Genomic DNA, 27,836 nt, shown 5'->3' on the forward strand with positions numbered 1-27,836 from the left:
TGATGGCTGTGGAGGATGGGTCTGTATATAAACCATCCATAATGGGCAGCTACACACACACACACACACACACATATATAAATATATGTGGCAACCCACCAGTTAGCTTTGCTTTAACACTAAAGACTGAGAGAGAAAAATGAGAGGATGGGAGGGGGATGAGGGGGAATTTCCGTCTCCATGGCAACTTTCCCACCGTGCAAAAAAAAAAAAAAAAAATCATTTAGTCGGAAAGACATTTCACTCAGTTCAGTGAGCTGTAAGAGGCAGCGGACGGGAGGGGAGGCGGGTTGGTTCTCTGAAGGAATTTTTCTAAAACCCGACAACTAAACACGAGCTGTTACTGCAGCGTGGATTAAAAAAAATAAAATAAAATAAGACGAAAACATCTACAGATGACGACAAGAAGGCAGTGGCTTTTTAGGACGGGGATGTCTTCGAGTGGAAGCAGCTGTGTTTGAGTCGTGACTTTGGTGTTTCTGTTTTCATGCTTTAAACGTAAATATTACACTGCAAAAACACAAAATCTTACCAAGAATTTTCACATTTGTTTCCACAGGAAATATCTTGGTAAATAAGACAAAATTAAATCACAAGTAACTTTTCAGGAAGAAATAGGAGCTTGTTTTAAGTAAATAATTCTTTAATTTTGATGAAAAATTACTAGTTTTATTAACAGATTATTTTACTGATAATGTGGGGAAAATGTTATAAATGAAATAATCTGCATGTGGAACAAGAACGTTTTAATATTAAAACAATTATTTACTTAAATCAAGCTCCTATCTTGCTGAAAAGTTACTTGCAAGATAATTTTGTCTTATTTGACGTTTACCAAGATATTTACACTAGAAACTAGACAAAAATTACGTGTTAACATTGTGTTTTTGCAGTGTATTGCAAAACACAAATACTAACAAGATTTTGTGTTTTGCAATACAAAAAGTCAAAATTCTGTCAAAAATGTTTGACTTTTCAAACTCAAAAATGTCCATGTTTTCTTCTGGAAAGCTTCTTGTTTTTGTTTTTAGTGCAATTTTTCAACTTTTCAAGCTCAGAAATTTCCAAACTGTTTCTTGAAATTTCTTTATATTAATCTAAAAGATTCTGAGATTTTTTTCAAGCTAAAGTTTTGACATTTGAAACTCAGAAATTTCCGAGATCTTTCTAAAAAATTTCTGAAATTAATATAAGAATTGTAGTTTTTTTCTAGCAAATATTCAACTTTTGAAACTCAGAAGTTTTCATGTCTTTCGCTGGAAAATTTTTGACATCAAACTAAAAAATTGAATTCTTTTCAAACAAATTTTTACTTTTAAAACTCAGAAATGTCCATGTTTTTTCTAAAACATTTCAGAAATTAATCTAAAACTTTCAGAGTTCTTTGGCTGAAAATTTCTCCTTTTTTTTCCTAGATACTGGCCCTAACAGGCTGCCGTACCTTTGCTACACATCACCAGCAGCAGCCTTCACAGAGAAACCCAGAGAGGATGAGAAATGTATGACACCCCAAATGTCCCAGGTAGCTCTGATAACCTCTTCAGAGGATTTAAGTGTAGCAGCATGTTGGCTGTGATTACCTGTGGTGAGGCGACCATCTGGCCCTCCCAGCTGGATGAAACGGTCAGGAGATGGATCGTCTTCGCCACACCACCTGGACCTTACAGACACATATTTTTCATTCATATTTTATCATGTCAGTCTCTGACATTAAATGAAAGAGAAAAAACCCAAATGCAGTGGAAGTAAACATTGTCTGGCTTTCCGAAGACGCATCTAGAGAGCAGGTTCTCTGTAATTGCTTGGCAACTGCCTGCATGGTGTGTGTTGAAGTTCAAAGCTAGACGGCATATCTCCAAGCAGCAGAAAACATCAGAGGTGCCTACGCAGGCGGGCACAATCATGCACAAACAAACATTCACAAGCCGTCCCGTCAGTTTAAATTGGCCATGTTGCTCGGTCACAATCGAAACGCGCTGCGGGGGGTTGAATGTTTAGATGGGAACTTTACTCATCTACTTCCGGAAGGGAAGCGGCACGGCCGTTTCCTCCCGCCTGCAGCATTTAGGTTAAACTGATGCAGATTATTGTGTCTGTGAGGTTTTGACTTGGATGAAAACAGAACCGAGTAACCATCAGCAGAACGGACCACTGGACCAATGAAAGGCTGCAGTCACAGCAGGAAAATCTGCTTCTTTTCACCCAAATGCGACTTAAATCCGGCTTTTCACCACACAAAAAAATCCAGTTTGTTTCACTTCTATGCGTGGCAAGAATCAGACTTGGGTTGTAACTAGTTACATTACGTTTTTGAAAAAAAAAAAAAAAACTTTTAGGAGTTTTTTATTGAAAGAAACTGATTTGAAAAAAAATAATTTTGCCTAATTTAGTTATTCTTTGTTACTTATATGAACTATTGTCATTTTGGTCCTTAAAATACCAAAATTTCCATTTAACTTCATGTTGTGGTCCGTCTGATGATGTAGTGTTACATTGCTATGGCAACAGTGATAACTAGCTCTCTCGACCTTCATAATTTACGAACAATATGCGTACTTTACAACTATTATTTGATCAAAAATGTTTGTGTACTCAACCCACCTATGTGTAATACTAAGATAAATATCAGTGGTATTTATTGTAGTACTTACTCATTTGCCGAACTAGCAAAATTAGCTTAGCTGGTATAGCTAAGCTAATTAGCTAAGCTAATTAGTGCACGGCCACGAAAGAAAAAGATCGGATTTCAACAAAAAATTGGAATTGAATACAATACCTGCCAAAAAACAGTTTGTTTGTTTGTTGATTAATTAAAAATACGTTTAGCTGTTTGTTGTATTGACTTGCTGATGAGGATTGTATCTCCGGGATTACAACCTTTGGTGTTAAACATGAAATGGTTGATGATGAGTCTGCAAACATAAAAATGAGTCAGTGATGTTCAGTTTGTGATTCCTTGAACTCAGCAAGTCAAAAGCAAAGAAACCTGACAGTGTTTTATCACAGCTTTAGTCATCAGGCTGTTGTCCCTCAAGTGTTTGTGGAAATTACTCAGCAGCGGCTTGACGGGGGATTTTTACCTACTAAAGAAATTTGCTGACATCTACTGGAGATACTGAACAACAACATCTGTTCATGATCACTGTTGAGAATATGATGAACAACAATAAATATTGAGGTTATGTCTACAGGCTTAGGTAAATTTAACTATTTAGCACCAATTCACAACAAACGATTCTGGTAAGACAAAATGTTTTGTTATGAGTAAAATAATCTGCCAGCGGAACTAGTTAATCATTATTTAGGAATTATTGACTTAAAACAAGTCCGTGTTTCTTGCTAAAATGTTATTTATAAGTTAGTTTTGTCTCATTTCAAGAGTGCTTAGATATTATGCATGAAAAACCTGACCAAAACTAAGTTAAGATTTTCTTCTTTTTTTTTCAGTGTATGATTATTGAAAACAAAGTTGGAACAATAATTCTGACAATGAATATGTCCCAGAATGACACAGAGGAAAACACTCAAGCAGGGCCAGGTATAGTTTGCAAATAAAACTGCTCAGATAATACCAAAGATAATTTTAACTCCCCAATTGTCTGAATTGTATTTTTTTTACATATTAAATAATGCTTTAAAGCATTTTATCTTATTTTATTTTATTCTGTTACTGCCAGTGAGTGACTGTTATTATTATTATTATTATTATTTTATTATTTTATTATATTGTTTATTGTTATAGTTAATACAAAAATCTAATTAAAAACAATTTAATATGGTATTACTTTCACCTTTTCCTATTATATGTAAATATTTCTTTAAGGTATTTTTTAAAGAAGTCAACACTTTTAATTTAATTTATAATTTTGTGGAAAACAATTTTCATCTATAATGTAAACCTGAATCTCTCATAGGCCTTTTGGAAACGCAAATTTCTCCGTCTTCTTCTCTTCCGAGCAGCAATCTCCCTTGCCAATATGGCGGGCGCGTCCACGTGTCCTTAGCACTCTTTAACGTTCAGACCTGTGGAAGGAAGCACTGCGCCCCCTGTGGTATATTCTGTTCAAACCAAAAGCGACGAAGAAGAAGAAGTGTTACGTCTTGGTGGGCGGGCCTAAACGTCATTTCCGTAAAAAATCAAACAAATGAGTTTATTTATGATCACGCTAGCCTCGCAGCTGTGCGGTTTAGTTTATATTAAAACTGATTTGATTCCGGTTTTCCAGATCCTACACTTTAACGGACAGCCGTGAAGCAGCAGGTTAGTCCACACCGCTGTCTAACTTCCTGTTATAAGGAGACAATGTACTCAACACTCACTACTGCTAATGCTAATGCGAAATAAGAAGCTCTGTTGAATCCCACCGGTTATTGATTCTGATTTTAGATTCATATGGACTTGATGAAGCAAAACATGTTTACTTGGTTTTAGCTTAGACTGGCTTTTAAAATCAGCTACTAACAAATTAACAGGTATGATGTCGATTTAGAGCTGGAGTAAAGGGCTAATTCTACCATTTTTGATCAGCTTTTTTGCCAAATTTAAACACGATGACATTATTACACAGCCTACTCAGTTTTTAAAACACTATGTTTTATGATATCTTGTTTTCTTTGCAAAAAAATATTAAAATAGGTGATTGTGGGACTGCTTTAAAGTAGAGATTGTGACTATAATTTACTTGCAAAACCACCTGCGCAGCTTAAAATGAATTCCTTTCCGAGTTCTGATGCATTATAAACGGACTAAAATGTTTGCACTTGCATTTATTTACAATTCTTTCTCTTTTGTATGTTGTGTGTACATTCAGATAATTTAAAGTAAGATAATTTCTACATTTCTGTGATTTATTCAGATCAAACATAAAGCCATAAAACATTTAACCATTGCAAACATCAGAAACACATCAATTTAAAAACACATTGTAGCATTGCTATGCAAATTAAACACACTAAGAGGGTTTGTATAAAAGGTTTTTATTAAAAGGTTTGAGAATAAAAGAAATGTGGCCCACACCAGCCAAATTAGTTATACATTTTTAAATATTACACACTTTTCATTGAATTTAACTTTTGTCTGGACTATAGAGGTACTCATTTTTATTCTTTATTCACAAATTAATCTGCTTTAGAGTAAAGCGGGTCTGAATATAATCATTTATGTAAAAATAATTCACCACTTTTTGTTGAGAATCTCAATAAGGCACCTTGGATTTTGTGTGAATATTCTTTCCTCTGCTTGCATGTAGATGACATTTCCTCCTCCTCCTCCTCCTCCTGCCTTGGATTGAGCTCAGCAGCAGGCATGGAGCCCTCCACCAAACCTGGACCCAACCAGGTGGCTGATGTGGTGTTCGTCATCGAAGGAACGGCCAACCTCGGACCGTACTTTGAGTCTTTGAGGAAAAACTACATTCTTCCAGCCATTGAGTAAGTTCCTGAACATCCAAACTGGAGAGTTTCATTGTGTCCTTAATTATCTCCCATATGTATTTATTTTTCCTAGATATTTCAACGGAGGCCCTCCTGCAGAAACAGATTTCGGTGGAGACGTGAGTGCTCTTCTCACCGCTCTGTAAGGGATGTCAGTTATCGATTAATGAGTTAATCTAAAGCTGATTGCTTTTACCAATCGACTAGTGATGAATTGATAAGCGGCCATTTTCTTAAAAACCTAAGTTTTATTTTGTACCAAGAGGCCCGGCCGCCTTTCCATAACACGGTTTTCGCAAAATGCTGAATTTAAAAACACGTTTTTGTGTCAGCTGTGTTGAATACTGACTGACTGGAAAATCATGGCTTTCTCACATTATTTCTCACGCTTTTTCGCGTCATGTCTGTTCGTTTTCTGTCATCTTCTCCGCTATTCTGTCGTCACTTCCTGACCTCCGTAGCAAATCGATTAATAGTGATCGCTATTCACATGAAATGTAAGAAGCTTGTAGATTCCTTATATTTTAGCCAGGTCCGTATGAAGCGCATTTTTCATCCCTGTTTAGATCCTTTCTTTTCTCCCGTTCAATTTTCCGCCATCTTGGCTCCGTTTAGAGGTGACCAGCGGCGCCCTCTGCTGGATGGCGGCCAAACTGCACCGCTAAAAGAAGTCTAAACGGACATTACTAGTTTATCGATTGGAGCTAATCTTAACCTAATAACCCATGAATTGATTACATCCCCACCCTCTTCGTATTCTGGCTGAAATCGGAGTGTCTCTTGAAGGTGAGCACCACTTTGTTTCCTGCAGTATGGAGGGACGCAGTACGGCCTGGTGGTGTTCAACACGGTTGACTGCGCGCCGGAGTCTTACGTCCAGTGTCACGCACCAACCAGCTCTGCTTTCGAGTTCGTGTCGTGGATCGACAGCATCCAGTAAATAACTTCATCTTCTTTAATCCAGATCAATATTTCTCCTCGGAGCTGGGATGATTCTTAGCTTTCGGTTTCCTGCAGGTTCATGGGAGGCGGAGCTGAAAGCTGCAGTCTCATCGCAGAGGGACTTTCTGTGGCCCTGCAGCTTTTTGACGACTTTAAAAAGATGAGAGAACAAATGTAAGCTGGTGTCTCTTCATATCTTCACATCTGTGTGTTATTTGAGACCAATTTGTCATTTTGTGCGCTGTTGCAGAGGTCAAACGCATAAGGTGTGTGTGCTGCTGTGTAACTCCCCTCCATATCTGCTTCCCGCCGTGGAAAGCGTCAGCTACACCGGCTTCACTGCGGATAACTTGGTGAAAATCATCAGAGATGTAAGAGACGTTCTGCTGCAATAGAGGCCTTCAGGCGTAATTAATCAGCTCTAAGCATTTAGAGCCAAGCTGCTCATTTCAGTGTTGCTTCCTCTTTAGAAATGTTTGTTTTTGTTTGGAGTAGCTATTATTTTAGTATTTGATTAATCTGATGATTAATCAACTAATCGGATGAAAAATTGGAACATTTTATAGATTTTTATTTAACCACTTAAACCTTTTTATACAATATTAGAAATACATTAAAATATGCAAATAATAAAATCTAGACATTTTTTAAATAAGAAAATGAGCATTTTTTGTTATGTTTCATTTTTATTTTATTGTTCTTACTATTTCACTTTATTTTTATTTATATATTTTTATTATTATTTGTCTTTTCATCAACTTATTCTCTTGTGTCGTTGTTTTTGTACAACATTTGCTGCAGTTTTAAACCCGTTTTTAAAAGTGCTATATAAATAAATTTGACATTTTGTTGCCTAAAATTTAAACCAGGTGAAACTAAAACTTTTCCACTTGAAGAGTTTTGGGTAAAACATTTTAACAAGGTGGTTTTTTTAATCTTAAATACAAAATTAATTAAAATTTTGTACAGTTTTGGCTTAATTACTAATCTGAATTATGTTTTTTTTCAGTAAATTACCTATACTCTTCTTAATGATTAATCAATTACAAAATTAGTTGACAATTGTTTCAGTTTCCAATTCATAACAATTAATCTGATTCATTATTTGAGCCCTATTGTGCTTAATTTACCACTCAGAATTTAAATGTTTTCATTTTGGTTTAATAAAGAATAACTTTATTAACTCCTTAAAGATCATTTATTTAACTTTAAATTGCTGCTAACAAGCTGAAAGCAAATCATAGGAAACATTTTAATGTCAGAAAAAGTTTGAAAATTGATTCATGTTTATAAATTTTAGCCCAGGATACCGTAGAGCTTTAAAATGTGTGTCTGAGAGGCAGCATCGATTGCGAAGGTTTAAAATTTTTTTGTAATTTTTTTCTGCAGAGAGGGATTCACTTCTCTGTGGTCGCTCCGCGGAAGCTGCCAGCTCTCAGGGCTTTGTTCGAATGGGCGTCTCCGGTGACCGGCGCCGTGGAACCGCATCCGGACTACAGCCAGGACCCGTTCCACATGGTGCTGGTCAGAGGAATCTCTCTGCCCGGTGAGAAACGTCCCAGATCTCACCAGGTTTCAGTGGAGCTTCTGGGAAGCGACACGAGTTTCAGACTCGACTTGGACTCCTTAGTTTTAGTTTATATTAATTTTAAATCGGTTACAAACACAAAGAACAAAAGAGAACCGCATGCTGCCTCACACGCGCGCACACACACACACACACACACACACACACACACACACACACACACGAAAAACAAAACAACAATTACTGCAAAAGCACAAAATCTTGCAAAGTATGTCTGCTCTAGTTTCCAGTGCAAATATTTTAGTAAACTTGAAATAAGACAAAACTAGCTTGATACATTTTTAGCAAAATATAAAGGCTTGTTTTAAGTAAATAATTCCTTAATATTGATGAAAAAGTTCTGGTTCCACTGGCAGATAAATGAGGTTATAACATGGGGAAAATGTCTTCTTATAAGTAACAATCTGCCAGTGGAACCTTTTCATCAATATTAAGGAATTATTTACTTAAAACAAGCTGCTGTATCTTGCCAAGATCTTACTTTCAAGTTATTTTGTCCTATTTCAAGTTTACTAAAATATTTGCAATAGAAACTAAATAAATAAATACTTGGCAAGATTTTGTTTCTTTGCAGTGAAAATATCCGACATGAATAAGCAGCTAGCTTCCTCCTCCAGTCCGTTTCACCTCATTCTGAGACAAAAAGCAGGAAAAATAAACAAATAAATGAGTAAAATAAAATGATAAAAGACACAAATGTTAGGGATTAAGTAGGAAAGACTCAGCTGGTCCCCAAAGCTTCAAAAATATGTCCAGTTTGATCACGACTCGGTTTTTCCACAGGAAGGACGAAGGATATCTACGTCATCCACACAATGCGAAGTCCATAGCAACAAAATACACCCATTAGCAAGAAATTTAAGAATTGTAAGCAAAGATTTTGAATATAGATCCAAATAGTTGCATTCAAAAGGTAAAACAGAGAAAATGAGAAGCTGAAGCCCAAAACATGAAAATGTTTCCAAAAGGTCAGTAGAAAAATCACCTGAGCAGAATAAGAGGGAAAAAGAAACTTCCTCTGTGCCTCAAACATCTACAGCAGCGACTGGAACGGTTGGGAACAACAGACACATAGATCTATAGAAACGTTTAGAATTTTGTCCATGATCAGAAATATAAGGGCATTGAGGAAAAATCCTGAAACTTGATGGTTCAGACCCTGGAAAGCAAACCTTTGGGACATTTAGTTGAAACCAGGCTATTCTCTAAATCCTTAACGAAACACACTGAATGTTTAGTAACAGTTTTAACTCGTAATGAAGAGAGAGAGGTTTAGTTTTTGGTTTTATTTGCAGGTTTACTGCAGCTGTACTCTTTGTTGAACATCTTTACATTCTGTTGCTTTGTTACTCTGAGGCACAGCTGCTGAATTTCCCCCGCTGTCGCGTCGCGCCATTCTGGGTAAATCCTTTTGGATTATTTAGATTAGCACCTCTGGAGGCTTTGCACCTCATTTGGACGAATCGTATTTGCTCACATCACTTCCAGATTTGACGGCGGTTTGGCATATTTGTGTAAAAAGATCCAAGCGTTGTTTTTGTGTACGCTCAGGAAGGAATGGGGACCATGGCAACATGCTGGTGCAACGTTTGCTACATCATGTCAAGTGTTTCCTACATCTGGCTTGCAATATTTGTTAAACGCGTTGCTGTGTGCAAACTTTAGATATGTGTTTATTTGACATTTTCCTGTTCATTTTATGGAGGAAAAACTATTTTATCATCCACCTACATGTTTCTTTACTTTATGAACTTCAAGGTTTCTTCCATTTATGTTGTTGCTAAACAATTTATGGCTGTTAATTTTCACACCTTAATTGCTTTTTCACAATTTTTCTGCGCCGTATTTATTCTGAGGAAGGTTTTAGCGGTCTGACGGAAAGATTTAGTTGTTTTGGTGCGTAGGAGAGAGAAATGCATGAACCCCAACACCTTGTGCGGAGCAGATTTTCAGTTTTTGTCTCATGGAAACATCTTTATTAGTTTCCGCAGGCGGAGGACCTCCACACAAACCGGTCCTCCCTCCTCAGCCGCCGCCTGGCAGCCAGTCTGTTGTCGGACCCTCGCAGGCCCCCCCACCCATCAACCCCGCACACAGTTATCAGGTAACGGACGAGCAGGCGGCTTCATGCTAATTCCTGCCACCTGCTTTTTGGCGCGCGCTCAGAACGTGGCGTTTATGTCTTCCTCTGGAAAATGTTTGACGCTGTATTTGTGTGCCTTTAATCTGCTTCCTGCAGAATCAGCCGGCGTTGACTCCTGCTCAGGTGGCTGCACAGATGGCCGTGGATGCAGCCAATAACCAGAAGAATCGCTGTAAGTTAACAGGAGGTGCTAAGCTTTTGAGAATAATTAATTTTTTGCCAAGCTTTGTTTTGCATTTTTTTTCTGTGTTTATCCACGTCTGGGATTTTCTTCCCTGTTATGTCTGAGATGTTTACCAGCCACTTTACTCTCTGTTTTTGTGGAGGTCTGAGGTTGTTGATGCACAGAATTTACACCTTTTCACTGCACAAGTACACAAAGTCTTAGGAAGCATTTTTGTTTAGTTTCTAGTGAAAATATCTTCATACACCTGAAAAAGACGCAAACTTGTACTTTTTGTTGTTGTTTCCAGCTTTGGGAGTTTGGAGTTTTTTGGATAAATGTTTTGTTTCCACCATATTTAAATCAAATCTCCTGTCTGTGACGTTTGCGGTCGTTTTTGTTTTCTTTCTTCCAGTCACAGGGATTACCAGCGGGCCGTTCCAGAACCAGCCGATTTCTTCGGTCCCCGGGCCGAAGCACGGCCCGTCTAGCGTACAGACGGTTACCACCTTGAACCAGTCGATGCCCCAGCAGGTTCCCCACAACCCCCAGCAAGCCGTGCCGCCCCCGGGCCAGCTGGTGGCCAGTCAGCAGCCGCAGCCCAATCAGCCCACGGCGCCGTCAGCACAGCCCAACATCGTAGGACAATTTAGATTCAACACTTTTCATGTCATCAGTGTCGTTTAGTGCATTATTATTTTATGTGCAGGGACTCAGGTTAACTTATTAAAGGGATCCGGTATTAATTAGTGAAGTGGGAGCAGTGGCAGGTTAATGAAGGCTGGCTTGCTGCGACACTGTTGGTGGCTTTTATCGGAGGAGCTCGACTCGTTTCTGATTGGACCACCTCAGCCTGAATGACGGACAAATGAAAGACGGGATTAGATTTTATGTTTCATCCTAGAGCTTTAATTGACGCTGCAGCTGCTAAACCGGTAAAACGTCTGAACCTAAATATCAGAATGGATTTTCAATGTGATCAAAGCCAAATGTTTTATTTCCTCCTGAAGATCACAGCAGCAAAAGTTCGGTTTTCTTCAGAAACTAAATGACATTTCCCCCCCAGAATATGTTTCCCTTTAATTAAAATGCATATCTCACTACAGCACACTTGTGTTAAAAATGTTAACTCCTTTGTTTGTCCGCAGGCCGGCGTTCCCGGAGGTCAAGTTACTGCAAACCCAATGGGTCAGCCTCAAGGCATGGCCAATAAGGTGATGGCCTGGACCGGCGTTCTGGAGTGGCAGGAGGTAACCCAGAACCCAGGGCCTTTCAGCTTTCTGTCCTTTTTCCTCACACTGCAAATTAGGGCTGCAGTGATACAATAATTTCACAATACGATGCACGATGTTCTGCTCACGATACGATATATATTGAGATATTCAGCAAATGATACAATTCAATACACTTTTATGATTTTCTGAAAGATTTTAGAGGGACAGAGTGATTTTGGTGACATTTTGTGACTGTTATAGAGTTGGATTGAATTAATTTAACTGAAAACTGATTAAAAGCACCAACTACACAATACCTGCCTCTGGTTGGACACAGACTTAAAGTCGACAGCTGGACAAAATGAATCAAAGAAGTGGTGAGAAAACATGTTTCTTTTAATTGAAACAGTACAAACTGTAGCTTACATGCATTTATAAAGTAAATAAAGTCACCAAGCACCTGCTCTGAATAGTTTGATACCTTTTTAACACTTAACATCTGAAGGAATCACTCTAAGCCTGATGACCGAATCACTCTCCCGGCGAAGCAACAGTGAGTGAGCAAGGTGACAGTTGGATGTTATGATACTTGCAGATGAATATCGATTTTGTTTCTAGGAAAGAAAATATCGATATATATCCCAAAATCGATATTATTACACAGCCCTACTGCAAACATCACGCCTAGCTGCCAAAAAGGCCTCTAGCACCCAAAAAACAATACAAAGAGACGGTTTTCTTCCTTCTACAAAACCTTCCAGCAAAATGCTTGGAACAAATTCTGTATGATTTGTTCCAAGCATACATTATCCAAGTAATTATCCAATTACTTGGATAATTATTATCCAAGTATCTTCAACGAGTCGGTGGCTTGATGATGCCACACCATGGAAGGATCTATGATAGCAGTCAGTGTTACAACCAGCCTGAAGAAGCCTCTGACTGAAGACTGCTGCTGTATGAAGCTACCAGCTCAATGTCCAGGCAGCAGAGATAATATTCCTCAATGCCGTGTCCCGCATGACGCCATCAGCTCTGCTAATCCACCTCATTTGCTTTTGCTGCTCCTCTTTACGTGTCTGTAAGGTTAGAAAGCCGGGCAGAGACATTGGAGCCAGCACGCCCAGCTCCTTCAGGAATCACCTGTCATGGCTTGTTTTCCTCTGAGTGGAAACTGTGACGTCACCAGCCTCCTCCAAGATCACATGGGTCATAATATTATAACGATTATGTCCTTAAAACTCTTTGCATTCAAATTTTATGAGAAAACTTTTCATTATTTGTGAGTCAATAAAACAAACACTCCTTTGGTTTTCATTCATCTTAAAATAAACGGTTTAAAATCAAAACTTTAACCCGTGGGTGTAATTGATTAACACAGAGCTGCAGGTGGGTCACATGATGTCATCATCATCACCCTGAAGCCACCATGGTGCAAATTCCTAATAACCCCTTGTTATCGATGGCTGTGCGGTTTGATTAATCACGCATCACTTACCGTCCTCCTTCCAAGGTCGGATTGATCCGGTTTACAGTGCAGAACCAGGAAGCCTCACTGCGTTGATGCGGCTCGTATGGGACGCCATACGTGTTCGCACCGGGCCGATCAATGGCCGCCATCGACCGTCGTCCCATCCTCCCTCATCTGTTTGTCAGAACTATCGAAGCCGGTTAAACGGATAGGAATAAGATTGAGAAGCTTCGTAAAGTCCAAATCCATAAACGGGTGAAACTGGGAGGCGTTGCTTTACTCTACGGTTTCCTCCGCCAGTTGGCTCATCTGGCGGTTTGTATTGTTGGGAACAATTAAACTGCAGCATCTGAAAGTCATTTGGAGGAAGCAGTTGTTGATGAGAGGGAGGTTTTTTTTAAAGCGCAGCATCATCAGCGCAGTTTGATCGGTGTGGGTTTTCCCCCCTCAGTCGTAATCAGCCCCTGATTTAGAGCAGGAAGAATTGTTTTGTTGCTCTCTACGTCTTCACTCCATGTCCTTTCTGCCTTAGCCAGCACTTAGAATAAATTACCCATTTGTCTTCACTGCAATAAATCTGTAATTGAGTACAGTGGACCTGACTAATGTGTGATTGATTAATCATTTATCCTGTACTGATGCCCTGAAGATGAGGCCTGGCAGTTCTCCCCGCTGGGACTTTTTGTAATTGCTTGTCCTGATTGGGGTCACTGACAGAGGGTCGAGCTGGACAAACCGCACGTCTTTTTTCTGGGCAGAAACGCTGCAGTTCACCCCTGACCTGCTTCCACTCTTAAAGCTGAGAAGAAGAATTATATCTGAAAGCTTTTATTTACATCTTTAACTTCTCAGGCCTACTAAGCAATTTGTTTCTCCTTATTTCCAGAAGCCCAAAGCCTCGTCTATGGATTCAACCAAGCTGACGCGCTCCCTGCCGTGTCAAGTTTTCGTCAACCAAGGAGAAAACCTGTGAGTAGCTAAAGCCGGGGTCAGAGGTCACGTCTGTTATGGTCAGTTTTTAAGTAAGATTGATGGTTGTAAACATCTCTCAGCAGGATTCTCTCTAGCTCAGCTTTAATCGGGGGTTTCCTCACATGCTCATTTAGTCGCCTTTAGCATCTGGATGCCGTACGATTAGCATCTCAGAAGCTTAAATAAAACCTGAGCTGCAATCCGAAACGCCAGAGGAGTCGAAAAGGAGATTTCATGGAGCAAAGAGGCAGAAAAAGTTCAGACCATCCCTTCTGTCGATATTCCCGACTCCAAAGTCTTTCTCTGCACAGCTTTCTAACCTTGAGGCCAGATGGGGAATTAAAAAGGAGTGGCAAAAGCAAAGGGGACGGATTAGCAGGGTTTTCCAACCACTGATGTCATGTTGATGTTTAACATCGTCTCCTGCCTGGACGTTGAGCTGTTGGCGTGAAGCTGGACCCCCCAGACTTTAACAAATTAAACAAAAATGATGTTTGTGCAGCAAAAATCGATTTAAAGATATTAAATGTCAGCCAGCCCATATTTACAGAATCAGGCTCAATATTGTCAATCAGCTGCTACATTTATGCGTCAAAATGTTTTGTTTGAGGTTAAATTTAAGTGTCAACTTGTCCTCCCCACCTCTGCTAAAGCATTAAAATAATAATAATAATAAAAAGTAATAAGAGTTATTGTGTGTTTGTGCTGCTAAAATGTTTGCATCGACACAAATTTAGTTGTTATATTTTGTAAATGTTGGTGGGCTGGTTGACCTTTGACCTCTGGAAACATTAATTTCTTCTAAACAAGTAAAGATTCTTGCTGCACAAACGTTTGACACTAATTTGGTCTTCAGTCAGAGGCTGTTTCCGATTGGTTGGAAGACTGACTGCTCTCCTTCCTGCCCGCAGCGCCGCAGCGATTCTGTGAACTTACTTGGATGATATGAGTTATGACAGCATTCAGTTTCCCCTTTGGGATAAACAAAGTGTTTTTGGGTTTAATTGAATTTTACGCCACATTTTGACCCTCGTCAAACGGTTTCCTGGCTTTGCTGTCGGTTTTCGTTTTTCCCTGATCGTGTTGCTTTCGTGTCCTTGCAGCAACACAGACCAGTGGCCACAGAAGCTCATCATGCAGCTGATCCCACAGCAGCTACTGGTGAGAGAGCTGGGTTTTTTTTATCAGCATTTTATGCAGCAGAAACTTCTGGAGCGATGCTTTAAATTATAACCCGGCTTGTTTTTCCTGCAGACGACTTTAGGGCACCTGTTCAGAAACTCTCGGATGGTTCAGTTTCTCTTCACCAGCAAAGACATGGATTCCCTGCGGGGCCTTTATCGCATCATGGCCAATGGTTTTGTGAGTGTTTACTCCTGCTAAACCTCAAATTTATTTTTACTTTTGTTGAACTTTCTATTTAGGACTTTTGGTGAAATCCAAGCGCAGGTTCCTTCTCTGGCCACTAGGGGGCCTGATCATTACTACTTGTTCCAGTGATGATGATAAAAACTCTGGAAAAGGCTTTTTACCCACATGATGTCTTAATTTTCTGCCTAAATATTTCAAATGTTCTTTCACTTCAGACGGAAATATTCTTTTGTAAAACATAAACTTTGTTCTTGAGGTTTATTGTTAAAACTAGTGAAAAATCAAGCAGAGCTGCATCTCTAACTCACTCTGTGAATTATGAATTAACACCATTTGTATTCGGTTTATGAAGCCAGAGTCTTGATTGTTTCTGTTTTTCTTTTCTATCCTGGGGGAAGCAAGAAAAAGACGATGAAAAAAATCCACATTTGTTTTCTGTTGTCAGCTGAGAAGAGCCATCGATGTGCAAAATAAATAAAAAATAACGCTGGTAAATCACATGAATAAGGAAAGCCCAAGTTTACCAAAGAGCTGCGCAAGGTATAAAAGCCCCAGTGGCATCAACAGTTAAACAAACGTAGCGCAGGGCATTCTGGGTAAATACAACCATAACAAATGCGGGTATCTAGTCCAAGAAATGTCGTTTATTTTTGCCAAAACCAAAAGAAAAATCCTACAGCTACTAAAATCTGATGCTACTACGTTTTTGTTTCCATTTTACGAGGTTTCGCTGAGTGTCTTCAGAGGTTTTTGTGTCGTTTCCTTCAGTGGTTATTGGTGCAGCGCCCCCACAGGCGAGGAGGGGAACAGGTTTTTATAAAGGTTTGGTGTGAAAGTTTGGCCCCCATTCGAACCGAATCTATTAAAATGTTTAGCAGTTTGTGTTGCTGGATGTGAGAGAAAACTCTGTCGGCTTTAATTAGACCTGAATGACGTGTAAATAAATGTTTTGTATGTGTTCATATAGGCAGGATGTGTGCATTTCCCCCACACGACTTCGCCGTGTGAAGTTCGGGTCCTGATGCTGCTCTACTCCTCCAAGAAGAAGATCTTCATGGGCCTCATCCCCAACGACCAGAGCGGCTTCGTCAACGGCATCCGGCAGGTCATCACCAACCACAAGCAGGTCCAGCAGCACCGAGCGGTGAGTGGTCAGAGGTCAGAGGTCAGAGGGCTCAGCAGGATGAAATTCTGATCACTGAACTGCTCACATAGTCGCACTTTTTAATTTATTGATGCTTTCATGTAACCAGCAGTGGGTAAAATAGGAAATAAGATCTGAGACAGTTTTCAGATGTTATTGATAGGATTTTATCATTCATGATGGTGAAATTTTTCATAACGATATAATTTAAAAATCCCTCCTGAGCCTCATAAGTGCTTTGATCTCAGGCTGCAGCGTCTCTTTGAGCCGCGTTCAAAATGCTCAACTCAACGGCGTTTGATGTCAAACATTTCAACAAAAATGTGACGTTCTCCTAATTTCATGACCGAGTATCACGGCGAGAATAAGAGATTTGCTTTATGTCGTTTTTAAATTATGAGAATTGTTGAATAAAGATGCAATATTACCGGAAAATGGTTGTAAAGTTATGAAAAAAGGTTAATTTTATTGAGGGGAAAAAGCTTCAGTGGTCATAAGGATCTGAAATAATTGTTTTAAAGTCCTGCTGATAATAATCTGATGCTGAATTAACTGATGAAGTATTTTTATAGATGCTCAATATTTATTTTATATGATTTCTCATGGAGGTATTCTCATATAATTACCATTTAATTCTCCTAATATGACTTTATTCTGCTAATGTTCTAAGTTTTTATATTCATAATATTATAACCTTATCCTCATTTTATTATCACTTCATTCTGCTACTATTACAACTTTATTATCATAATATTTAGGATTTTTTCTATTAATATTATAACTTGTCGTATTTTTACGACTTCTAGTTATTATTGTAATATTACTAAAATTCTGATTATTCTGCAACTTTAGTCCTGTTAGTTTGACTTTTCTGGCCTTTATTCTCATTTTATCACAACTTTGTTTTGGTAAAATTATTACTTTAATATTTTGATGTTATTCTAGAGATGAAATTAATTTTATTTTATTGTCCAGAAAACTTTGAGTCGGTTTATTCATTTATTTATTTATTTTTTACTTTAATGGTTTGACTTGATTTGAATCTAGTGTAATAAAAGAATAAACAAAGTAAATGTAAAACAAAGCAAAAGGAGGACAGTAGTAAAGTATAATTACATGTTCAAAGTTGTGGGTTTTAAATATTAACTTATTTTTACATCCAATCCTTACATTTGTAGCTTCATCCAGTAAATTACTGTTCATGTGAAACTTGGTTTGATTTATTATTTTCTACATCTATAACTAGAATAGTGTATTCATAATTGCATTCCCATATTAAGTGTAAAGAATAGTTAAAATTCGGTAACAGTTTATTTGAGGGGGTGTGAATAAGACTGACATGACGCTGTCATAAACATGACATAACACCTGTTATAAACATGAAGGAGTCTTTATGAATGTTTGACTGTTATGAAGTGTCATTCGGTAAATTACACTTTTAATGCAAAGTTGCTCTAAAAGTTGCATTAAAAATCCATTTAAAGTGCCAACTTTCCATGATTATGTAAATTATGATCATTTACAAAATCATTTTTGTAAATTATCAAGCTGGCATTTTTTATGGACTTTCAATGCAACTTTGAGTTTGTCATGTTTATGACAATGTTATGTCATGTTTATGACAGTGTTATGTCATGTTTGTGAAAGTGTTATGTCATGTTTATGACGGCGTTATGTCATGTTTATGACGGCGTTATGTCATGTTTATGACAGTGTTATGTCATGTTTATGACGGCGTCGTGTCGTGTTTGTGACGGCGTCGTGTCGTGTTAGTGACGGCGTCGTGTCGTGTTAGTGACGGCGTCGTGTCGTCGTGTCGTGTTAGTGACGGCGTCGTGTCGTGTTAGTGACGGCGTCGTGTCGTGTTAGTGACGGCGTCGTGTCGTGTTAGTGACGGCGTCGTGTCGTGTTAGTGACGGCGTCGTGTCGTGTTAGTGACGGCGTCGTGTCGTCGTGTCGTGTTAGTGACGGCGTCGTGTCGTGTTAGTGACGGCGTCGTGTCGTGTTTGTGACGGCGTCGTGTCGTGTTTGTGACGGCGTCGTGTCGTGTTTGTGACGGCGTCGTGTCGTGTTTGTGACGGCGTCGTGTCGTGTTTGTGACGGCGTCGTGTCGTGTTCGTGACGGCGTCGTGTCGTGTTCGTGACGGCGTCGTGTCGTGTTCGTGACGGTGTCGTGTTCGTGACGGCGTCGTGTCGTGTTCGTGACGGCGTCGTGTCGTGTTCGTGACGGCGTCGTGTTCGTGACGGCGTCGTGTTAGTGACGGCGTCGTGTTAGTGACGGCGTCGTGTTAGTGACGGCGTCGTGTTTGTGACTGCGTCGTGTCGTGTTAGTGACGGCGTCGTGTTTGTGACGGCGTCGTGTCGTGTTAGTGACGACGGCGTCGTGTCGTGTTAGTGACGACGGCGTCGTGTCGTGTTAGTGACGACGGCGTCGTGTCGTGTTAGTGACGACGTCGTGTCGTGTTAGTGACGGCGGCGTCGTGTTAGTGACGGCGGCGTCGTGTTAGTGACGGCAGCGTCGTGTCGTGTTAGTGACGGCGGCGTCGTGTCGTGTTAGTGACGGCGGCGTCGTGTCGTGTTCGTGACGGCGGCGGCGTGTTAGTGACGGCGGCGGCGTGTCGTGTTCGTGACGGCGTCGTGTCGTGTTCGTGACGGCGTCGTGTCGTGTTCGTGACGGCGTCGTGTCGTGTTCGTGACGGCGTCGTGTTCGTGACGGCGTCGTGTCGTGTTCGTGACGGCGTCATGCAGACCCCTTCAAATAAACTGATTTATTTGAAGACCCCTTCAAATTAATCAGTTTATTTCATATTAAATGTCCCGAAGGCATCATGATGCCGTGACACAGCAGCTGCTCTGCTGCAGCTTTAAGTCCAAAGTGTGTAAATTTCATCATTAAACAGAACCGATCCTGAATCTGACGCTCCTCGTTGTCATGGACCTGCTCAGGTTTCTCCGAACTTTCCTCTGGATCAGCCGCCTTTTCCGTCACACGGCGTTCCTCCAGCTCCTCTCGCTGCCAGGGAAGCAGCATGTTGCTCTTTAAAAATAAAGCTGCTTGGCGAGTTTACATGGTTCAGATTACATTACTCCTCATGCTCTGATATCATCGGTGTTGATGGCTCTTGTCTAACCATCCCGCTAATTTTATGTCTTTGCGAGAGGCCCAATATGTGACTCATAAGTCGTGTGTGTTTGAGTATCGGGGCATTTAGAGAAGGCAGGAGTCATGAAATTTTAATGAAGACTTTTTTTCTACCTCTGCCTTTTGTGTGCCATCACAAATTCAGTGCTGCATTGCTAATAAGGAAGTGCTACAGCAATCTTAGCATAATTAAAATTCAATTTGGACCAGTAGTTAAGGTTTCTGTGTAGCAGAAGTGGCATTCTCCCCTTTTCAGATCCGAATATTATGGCGTTTCAAGTGATGCAGGTTAGCGAGTTGAAGGCAGCAGATGAATCACAGGCGGCGGAGGAGAAACGGGCTGGTTTAGTTTTCTTGGAAGACCCAGAGCTGCGTGTTTCCTGGCTGTTGTTGGTCAGAGAGCGTATTAGCAGCATCCCTGGGTGATTTGTTCGGATTCAGTAAGACGGATGGGTGAAGGTATTTTTCTATCACGCTTTCCTGAGTCTGAAGTTAATAATTTTTTTTGCTGGGTGTGGAGATGAATGCCCTTCATTTCCCCTTGTGTCTGTCTGAGTGTGAAATCCTTCACAACACGTTTTAAATCTAAAAGCCTGAGCAGGCATCTGCGTGTGGATGCTGTTGGTTTTCATTTTTAAGGAATCAGAACTTTGATCCTTAAAGCTGCTTGACACCTTATATTGTGAAATCAACCAAACTTACTGCGGATGTAGTTTTTCACTTGTCAAATGTGTCTTGCTGTTTTTTTTTCATTGCATTTCTTGGAAATTCTTACATAACCAAGATTAAATGTAAAAAAAAAAAAGCTATCGGGCCTATATGGCTCGGATGACATCACAAAAGGTAAGCCATCATAATTCTTCTTAAAGGGGCAGTGCGTTTTTTCCTAGTGCCATTTTATAGCACAATCAAGTAAATATGATGACTTAAATTGTTATATAAATGTTGTAAAGATCAAAATTAGCTTAAAAGACAAAAGAAATGCTGCCGCCTAATTTAACACATTGAAATTGGGTCTCTGTCTCTTTAAAAACTCCTACTCTGTCTTAAACTCCCCCCACAGGAAGTCATCACAACAACGTTCCTCTATTAACCCTTTAAGAACGTTTTTACCGGCGTTTCACTGAGAAGTAACTCGCATATTAAGGATGTGCAGTTCCACCAGGTGTTTGCTAATTGCTGCTGGCTAGTCTGAAGGAGCTGAGTGGGGGAGGGGCTGTTCTGGCAGTATAATGTCTGAGCCCAGCTGGGTTCCTCGGAGTTGATTTCTGACCAAAACATTTGAAATCTGGCCGCTTGCAGCTCAAATCCAGCCTGAAATATTCAGATTCTGTTGAAATCTGTAAAAAGTTGCTCCTCTGCTGCAGCATCTGCTAATGCAAGTTAACTCGATTCTTCAGCCTCTTGTGATGTCACTACCCAGAATGCACACTAATTACAATTGGATACGGGAGGATTGTGTGGTTTTTAAAAAGTCATTTTCTGAAATCCTGCAGTCAATAACTCATTACCCAGCTGTATTTTTGGTGTCGGTGAAAATCTGATACTGGAATAAAAATACAGCGTTAAAATGTAGCTTTAAAATGTCCAGCTTTATTTTAGGGCTCATTTGTTCTTAATCCACCTGAAAGCCTGAAACTTTGATGCACACCACTGGTCATATTTAGTTAAATGACCCTGAGCAGGTTGCACCTTTCTGTCGTTAGTAAACAGATTACTGTTGCATGATATTTGACCACTCTGTCTCAGCCAGTTTGGATCTATTCATGGACCCAAGACATTTTGGACAATTTCATGCCCCCAACTTTGTGGGAACATTTTGGATCTGGTTCCTTCGAGCACAAAGCAAAGTCCATGAAGACATGGATGGAGAGTTGTACTCAACCCAACAGAGTGGAGACTGAGAGCCAGACCTTCTCGTCCAACATCAGTGTGTGACCTCACAAATGCACTTCTGGAAGAACGGTCAAAACCCCCCGTAAACATCCTAAACCTTGTGCAGAGCCTTCCAGAAGAGTAGACGCTGTTCGGCTGCAAAGGGAGGACCAACATCACGCTGAAGCCTGTGGATCAGGACGTCACTGACGCTCAGCTGTGAGTCAAAGCAGAGGAGAGAATACTTCAGTGTCTGATCCCTGGAAATAAGAACTGGTCTCACCTGTTCTCAACACCCTCTGTTGATCATATGGCAAAGCGATATGCACCGTCAGATTTTGTGTGAATAAGACTATTTTAGAGATGTGCACCGTTTCAGAACATTTGATCACACGGCAAGGTGCAAAAAAACAGCTAAAAGATCCAGTTTGGAGACTGTGTGAACCCTGCGGGACGCCTCTGGTTTCTGTTACCGTTTAATTTATAAATGCTAACCTCCAGATTCTGCTGCAGGTTTTAGTGACTGAGGGGAAGTTTGTGCAGAAAACCTCGCAGGTGGGGTTTAAAGTAAAATCTCCACTTGTTCTCAGTGTTTGTTTTTCTCTTTCCATCTGCCGTCTGACAGAGTGGGTGTAAATGCAGCCTTGCAAGCTTTCAACACTGGTAACACTGTAAATTGCATAAGGAAAATATTTGTGCTGTAAATACGCTTTATGTCAGCAGAAGCGGTGCATACAAACAGCAGACTGGGGATTTGCAGAAGTTTAATGATTTTTTTCCAATTAGGAATCATTTTACACATTTAAACATGTTATTTTTGCAAAAAAGATCTTTATGTTTTTTTCATTTGGGGTATAAATATAAGTTTATTCTTTACTGCAGGAATCTTTTAACCTTTAAAATGTCAAGCAGGATTTTTGTTTTGTTCATTTTGATGGCAAACGCAATGTTTAAACCCAACAACCTGTGAGAAATATCTGTGTTTTACAGAGTTTGTGTTCAAAAACATTGATTAAAACCTGCAACCTGAGTATAAATATTTAATTGGAGGAAGAGCGTCTTCACAGTGAGGCTCTCATCGCCTTTTTAACAAACTTTAATCTGTAAAGTTACAAGATTATGTTCAATGCTTCTCACAGGTTGCAATATTGAAACATGTAGAAATTATTCAAAACTTCCATGTTCAAAACTCTGAAACTGTAATTCTGCAACAAAATTAGGATTAATTGTGAATCGATTGTTGAAATGATTAACTAATTTATTGATTGATCGTTAACTGGAGTATACAGACTGAAAACAGGCTAATTGATAAAATAAGTAGATATTCAGAGTTGTTTAAGTGGATAAAATATGTTTGAGAATGTTTTTAACAGCCAAACTATGTACAACACTTTGACTCTGAAACTGCAAAAATACCGTAAAATAATAAAAAAATGTTTTGTAATCTTTAAAAAAAAAAATTTATAATTTTTGTTTTAAATGTATCTTTTTTTTTGACAACTCTCCACCACAGGATTTTTAGTTTGGGGACCTTTTAAATGTATTCTTGGAGAGAGAAGCTTTATTCAATAGACTCGTGGTCCACAAAGACATAACACACAACGACACATACAAAAAAATCTATTTGAACAATAAGTCTTGTTTTATTTATTTATGCAGGAATTATCCCTTTAACATTGAAAGTAAAACTTTGTTTAGATTTTTATAGGCCTAAGAAATTTGATGTAAAATATTCAGTTCAGATTTTTTTTAAATCAGGAGATTATAGTTATTCACATGACATGCATTTTGCAAAACTTGTATAACATCAGACTTAAAAAAAATAAACATATGACTTAATACCAGCTCATATTTATTGCTAAAACGTTATTATTAAGTTAGTTTTCTTATTTAAAGTGTAATAAGATATTTGCATGTCAAACTAAACCAAAAATACTTGGCAGCATTTTGTTTTTTATCCCTTTGCACTTTTCCCACATTATGACCCAAACATTGTTTTCTACAGGGATTTTATTTTCTACTTTTCCCCCAAGAAAAATCTAAATTTTCAACAAAAACAAAAAAAAAACCTGAGATTTTTTTAATACATTTTGTTTTTGCAGCAGTTAGGTGGAGCTGGGGTTCCCATGCAGCCCAATCAAGTCCCAACCAACCAGAACTTTCTGAACCGGGCGCCCGGCCCCATCCCGGTTTCCCACGGCAACGTCCAGCAGCAGGTAAACAAATCCAGAGCCGCTCCGTTTCTCCTCCTGGCGGCCGCCTGTGGAAGTGCATGCCTTACTGGTGACTGTCTCTGCTCCTCTCTGGTCGGCTCTGCATCCAGTCTGTGGTGGTGGGCATGCCCCCCGTTAGTCAGGTCTCCATTATGGAGGAGCAGCAAAGGCCCAGCAGCATGGTGAGAACAACTAACTAACTAACACTAACTAACTAACTGCACCTTTTCAGACGGGCTGGACTCGGTTTCCTTCATGCATGTGTGAACTGTAGGCATGGACTGGCATGGTGCTGATGTGGTCTGTCAACAATGTCATGTTTTTAAAGCAAAACTACTAATTTAAGTTGCTTTTATTTAAAGAGACCAGTGCAACTTCTAAGAAGTATCACATTATGCAACATGTTGGAGGATGAGGGACATACTAAGAAAATAATTATGTCAACAATAGTCATATTACAAGAATAAATTAATACTATGACTTTAGTCTCTTAATATTACAACTTTATTCTGGTAACTCTGACTTTATAATTCATGTGTAATTATTCTAATAAAAGTATGACTATTCTCTTAATATCACGAATTTCTTCCCATAATATCTTGATTTTATTCTCGTATGACTTTATTCTCATACCTCTTATTCTTTAGTGTGGCCTTAATTAATAGTCCGTTTAGCTCTATACGTTTTAAAAAAAATTTATATTACCAGTAGGAAGCTAATTAACTTTATGCAGGACATTTAAATTGTGGGCACTCAGCTATGGCAAGCTGATTTTACATTTAATGGAGAGTAAATAAATTTTTCCAGGTAATAAAATAACTTGTAGCGTAATTCTTCCAGCTTGATCTCAAACATAATTTTCCTTGGACAAAGTGAATATGATCTTAAACTTATATTTTATGTTTTATTACTGTAAATCATGGCATCTTAAACACATTTTTATTAAGATGTAGATAGTTCTCCATTTTTTACAATCAGGAATGGGTTTTCTTTAATCTTCGGAGTAATATTACTTTAATTTCCGGATTATAAATCGGCATTTTTTTCATATCTTGGCTGATTCTGCAACATAAAGTGTAAAAATGTTTATTTTTTTTCAGTGTTTTCAGCTTAAAACTATCGCTGGTTGTCTGTTTTAACCTGCATTTAACGCATTTAGATGACGATGAGAGCAGCAGGACCAACCAATCAGCAGCCTCCGGTCAGCGGAGCTCCACCCAATCAGGTTGCTCAGGGCGGACAGACCCAACCTATTCTCCGCCTCCCGAATCCAGGAGCCAATCCGCAACTCCGGAGTCTCCTGCTCAGCCAGCAGCAGCCGGTGAGAGCAACAGAAAGCTGCTTTTTCCTGCTAAATTTCCAAATACCTGCATGTAGAACCTAACGATGTTACTGCTGTGTGTTTTCACAGCAGGGTGCCGTGTCTCACATGCCAAACATGATGTCCCACCAAGCGATGGGGCAGCAGATGGTGCATCCGGCACCAGGAGGCGGGCCTCAAATACAGAACCAGTGGAGGCAGCCAATGACAGGTCAGCAACTATTCACAGCAAGATGAAATGACAACTTATTTATGGAAAAAGGCAGATTCCCCTCTATTAAAACTCCCCCACTCGGCCCCTTCAGACTAGCCGGAAGCAATTAGCAACAATTTGTTTCATACAAGACCCATTTCTGATTTTACTTTTTTTTCTTTTCTTCAAAAATTCTCCCAAAAAAAAAAAAAACATTAAAAATGATCTTATTAAAAACTGGTTTTTATCCCAATTATCCCCTTTGTAAGTTTGTTTGACAGAGTATTAAGGCCAGGCAATAAAATATATATACTCTATATCATAGAGCATAGTCATGATATCAGCAGAATAAAGACAGTTTTTCCAGAACGTCTTAAAACGGTGATGTCCAAACTTTTTAGCAGGTCAAATTGAAAGAACTTTTGTGTTGTTTCTTCAGTGGTTCTTGGTGCAGCGCCCCCTCAGGGGAGGAGGGGAACAAGCTTTTCAATTAGTTTTAGTGTGAAAGTTGAACTGCAGCGGCTGAAAATGGGAATTTTGGTTCCTATTTAAACCGAATCGACTGAACTATCAGGCGTGAAAACTGACTACAGCTGATATTTACAGAAATTATAGATATTTTCGACATTGCATCTCTTTTTGCATTCATTCAGGTTTTCTTTAGTGTAACATTTGTTTTGAAATACGTAAGTGTGACAGAAAAGCAGGATAAACTACATGCTATCGTATAAATTCCTCTCCATTTTGGCTCCAGATTTTTATCCAAACAAACCCGCTCTGAGCTTTTCCATTAGCGGCGCTTCTGAATATTTCATGTGTGTCTGTGTGCAGGTCAGATGCTGATGTCTGGAGGGCAGCGGGGGCCCATACCCCAACCCGGGATGCCCCAGGTCCCCAGCATCACAGACGAAGACGTCATCAGGGACCTTCTCTGAGGATCCGCAACCAAAATGGACTTTTGAATCTTCATTTTTAATTATTTTTTTAGTTTCTTTCCAACTTGGAGTTATAATTCTGCATTTTCTTTTTTTTGTCTTCTCTAAATGTTCAATTTAATTAAACAAGCCACATGTTGTTGCTTTTTTTAGCCCTGCTGAGCTGCCAGAGTTAATTGGGGGCAGAAAAATTATTTTTTTTATGGAAACGGTGAAACAGGGAGGAAACTAATCCTTCATGCTTCACACCAGACGTTTTCTTTCTCTCTCTTTTTTAAATAATCAAGTCAAGTCTTTGCAGATGAAATAAAATTGAGCATTAAAAAAAACCTGAAGAAGCTCTTGAGCTTTTGGATTGCATACATACAAACAACCGAAGCTTCTGTGTTGCAACAGCTTGGACTCGAAAGGTGAAGCTGAAATAGATCCACTAATAGATAGTTTGGTGTCTTTTCCTGCCAAATAGTGTCACAGTGTTAATTTTAACTACTCCAATATGTAGAGAAACCATGGCGGACCTCGCTGTGCCAAGTAGTCCTACCAGATGGCATGAGTTGGCCACGTTTCCACTGGCAGCGTGTTCAATCAGGCTGCGCGCATGCGCACAGCGGGCACCGTCGGTCTATATGCCGCCTGCGCTGTGAGCTCCTCTTAATGCGCCGCCGCTCCCATTTTATGGGGTTCAATCTTCGAAGGATGGAAATCCTGCGGCTTCGTTCGGTTTGAAAGCGGCGCAAAGGCTCGGAGGAACACGCGCGGCACGTCTCTGCTTCCAACAGGAAGTGACGTCAGGCTGCGTGTCACCAGGGAAACGCGGTTGCTAAGAGACCGTGACAGTGGGCTCTTGTTTTTGAGTCGCTTTCCCCGTTTCCAGCCCCGTTTTTTTTCTTTTTTCTTTTCCCCACATGGACTCACACAGAGACAGTAGTCCCTCAGAGGCTGGAGCTCATCCCTCCCATCCCTTAATCACCGGCCGGCCCTCCGGAGCTCCGGCTTAGCCTCGCTTTTTCTCTCTCATCCATCAGCCTCCACCCCGCTATCGAACTATTACCGCCTGTCTGAACCCATAACTTTGTCAGTGTCTCTATTGTTGGCAGTAGGGCTGAAGCTAACGGTTGTTTTCATAATCGGTTTTTCTATCAATTTAATCGGATAAGAAAAATTAGGCTCATCTTAAACTATATTGAAAATGCGTACAAGTCCTTTTTAAAATAAGCATTTTATTGGCTAACATACAATAACACATCATTCCTTTAGTGAATGGTAATTTGTAGCATCTGCAGGTAAAAAAAATGCTTAACGTGAGAAGTTTCAATCAATTAACAGTAAAAATTCGGGACATTTAGCCAATTATAAGGGAAAAATATTTTTCCAGCATAAATTTAAGTGTCAAGAAAACTAAATATTTAGCATCAAACTACTGTAAATATTTTGATCCAACCTAAATATTTAACTTGCATGATAAATTTAAGCTAAATATTTAGTTTACAAATTAAATGTTTAACCCCAAACTAATTTGTTAGGCAAGCTAAATATTTAATTTACAAACTGAATATTTAGTGTCAATGAATAATTTGCTCCAAAGCTTGATAATTAAATATTTAGATCCATAACCTAAATTATTTTAGCAAGTCAAATATTTAGCATCAAACTAAAATTTTAAGCTCCAAACAAAATATTTAGCTGTTGAGCTAAATATTTAGTTTACAAACTAAA

At 39.4% G+C, this 27,836-nt stretch overlaps 1 protein-coding gene across 2 annotated transcripts; it reads left to right on the forward strand.

Annotated features, from left to right (window-relative positions):
* Nucleotides 1–26,449, forward strand: med25 (mediator complex subunit 25). 2 transcript variants are annotated; one of them, XM_081610277.1, is made up of 22 exons: nt 1–19; nt 1,416–1,522; nt 3,448–3,538; nt 5,250–5,430; nt 5,507–5,552; nt 6,245–6,369; nt 6,451–6,549; nt 6,626–6,746; nt 7,765–7,921; nt 9,946–10,067; nt 10,203–10,278; nt 10,685–10,908; nt 11,418–11,519; nt 13,841–13,923; nt 15,030–15,087; nt 15,181–15,288; nt 16,265–16,441; nt 23,561–23,674; nt 23,782–23,853; nt 24,831–24,992; nt 25,083–25,203; nt 26,017–26,449. In XM_081610277.1, exons 1-22 carry the CDS (start codon nt 16–18, stop codon nt 26,118–26,120), a joined length of 2,454 nt encoding a protein of 817 aa, XP_081466403.1. In that variant the 5' UTR covers nt 1–15; the 3' UTR covers nt 26,121–26,449. The 2 variants fall into 2 exon arrangements, with proteins under 2 accessions (XP_081466403.1, XP_008414619.2); XM_008416397.3 differs by lacking the exons at nt 1–19; nt 1,416–1,522; nt 3,448–3,538 and adding an exon at nt 4,102–4,261.
* Nucleotides 26,450–27,836: the final 1,387 nt, after the last annotated feature.

Source organism: Poecilia reticulata, chromosome 8 (assembly GCF_904066995.2).
Source record: "Poecilia reticulata chromosome 8, P_reticulata-male-v2, whole genome shotgun sequence".
Taxonomy (NCBI): Eukaryota; Metazoa; Chordata; class Actinopteri; order Cyprinodontiformes; family Poeciliidae; genus Poecilia; species Poecilia reticulata.

What these genes read in the sequence shown, in the direction of transcription:
- med25 (XM_081610277.1), top strand. An exon ending in TGGTGAAAATCATCAGAGAT is followed by an intron (nt 6,747 to 7,764) that starts GTAAGAGACGTT and finishes TTTTTTCTGCAG; the next exon opens with AGAGGGATTCACTTCTCTGT. An exon ending in GCGTTCTGGAGTGGCAGGAG is followed by an intron (nt 11,520 to 13,840) that starts GTAACCCAGAAC and finishes CCTTATTTCCAG; the next exon opens with AAGCCCAAAGCCTCGTCTAT.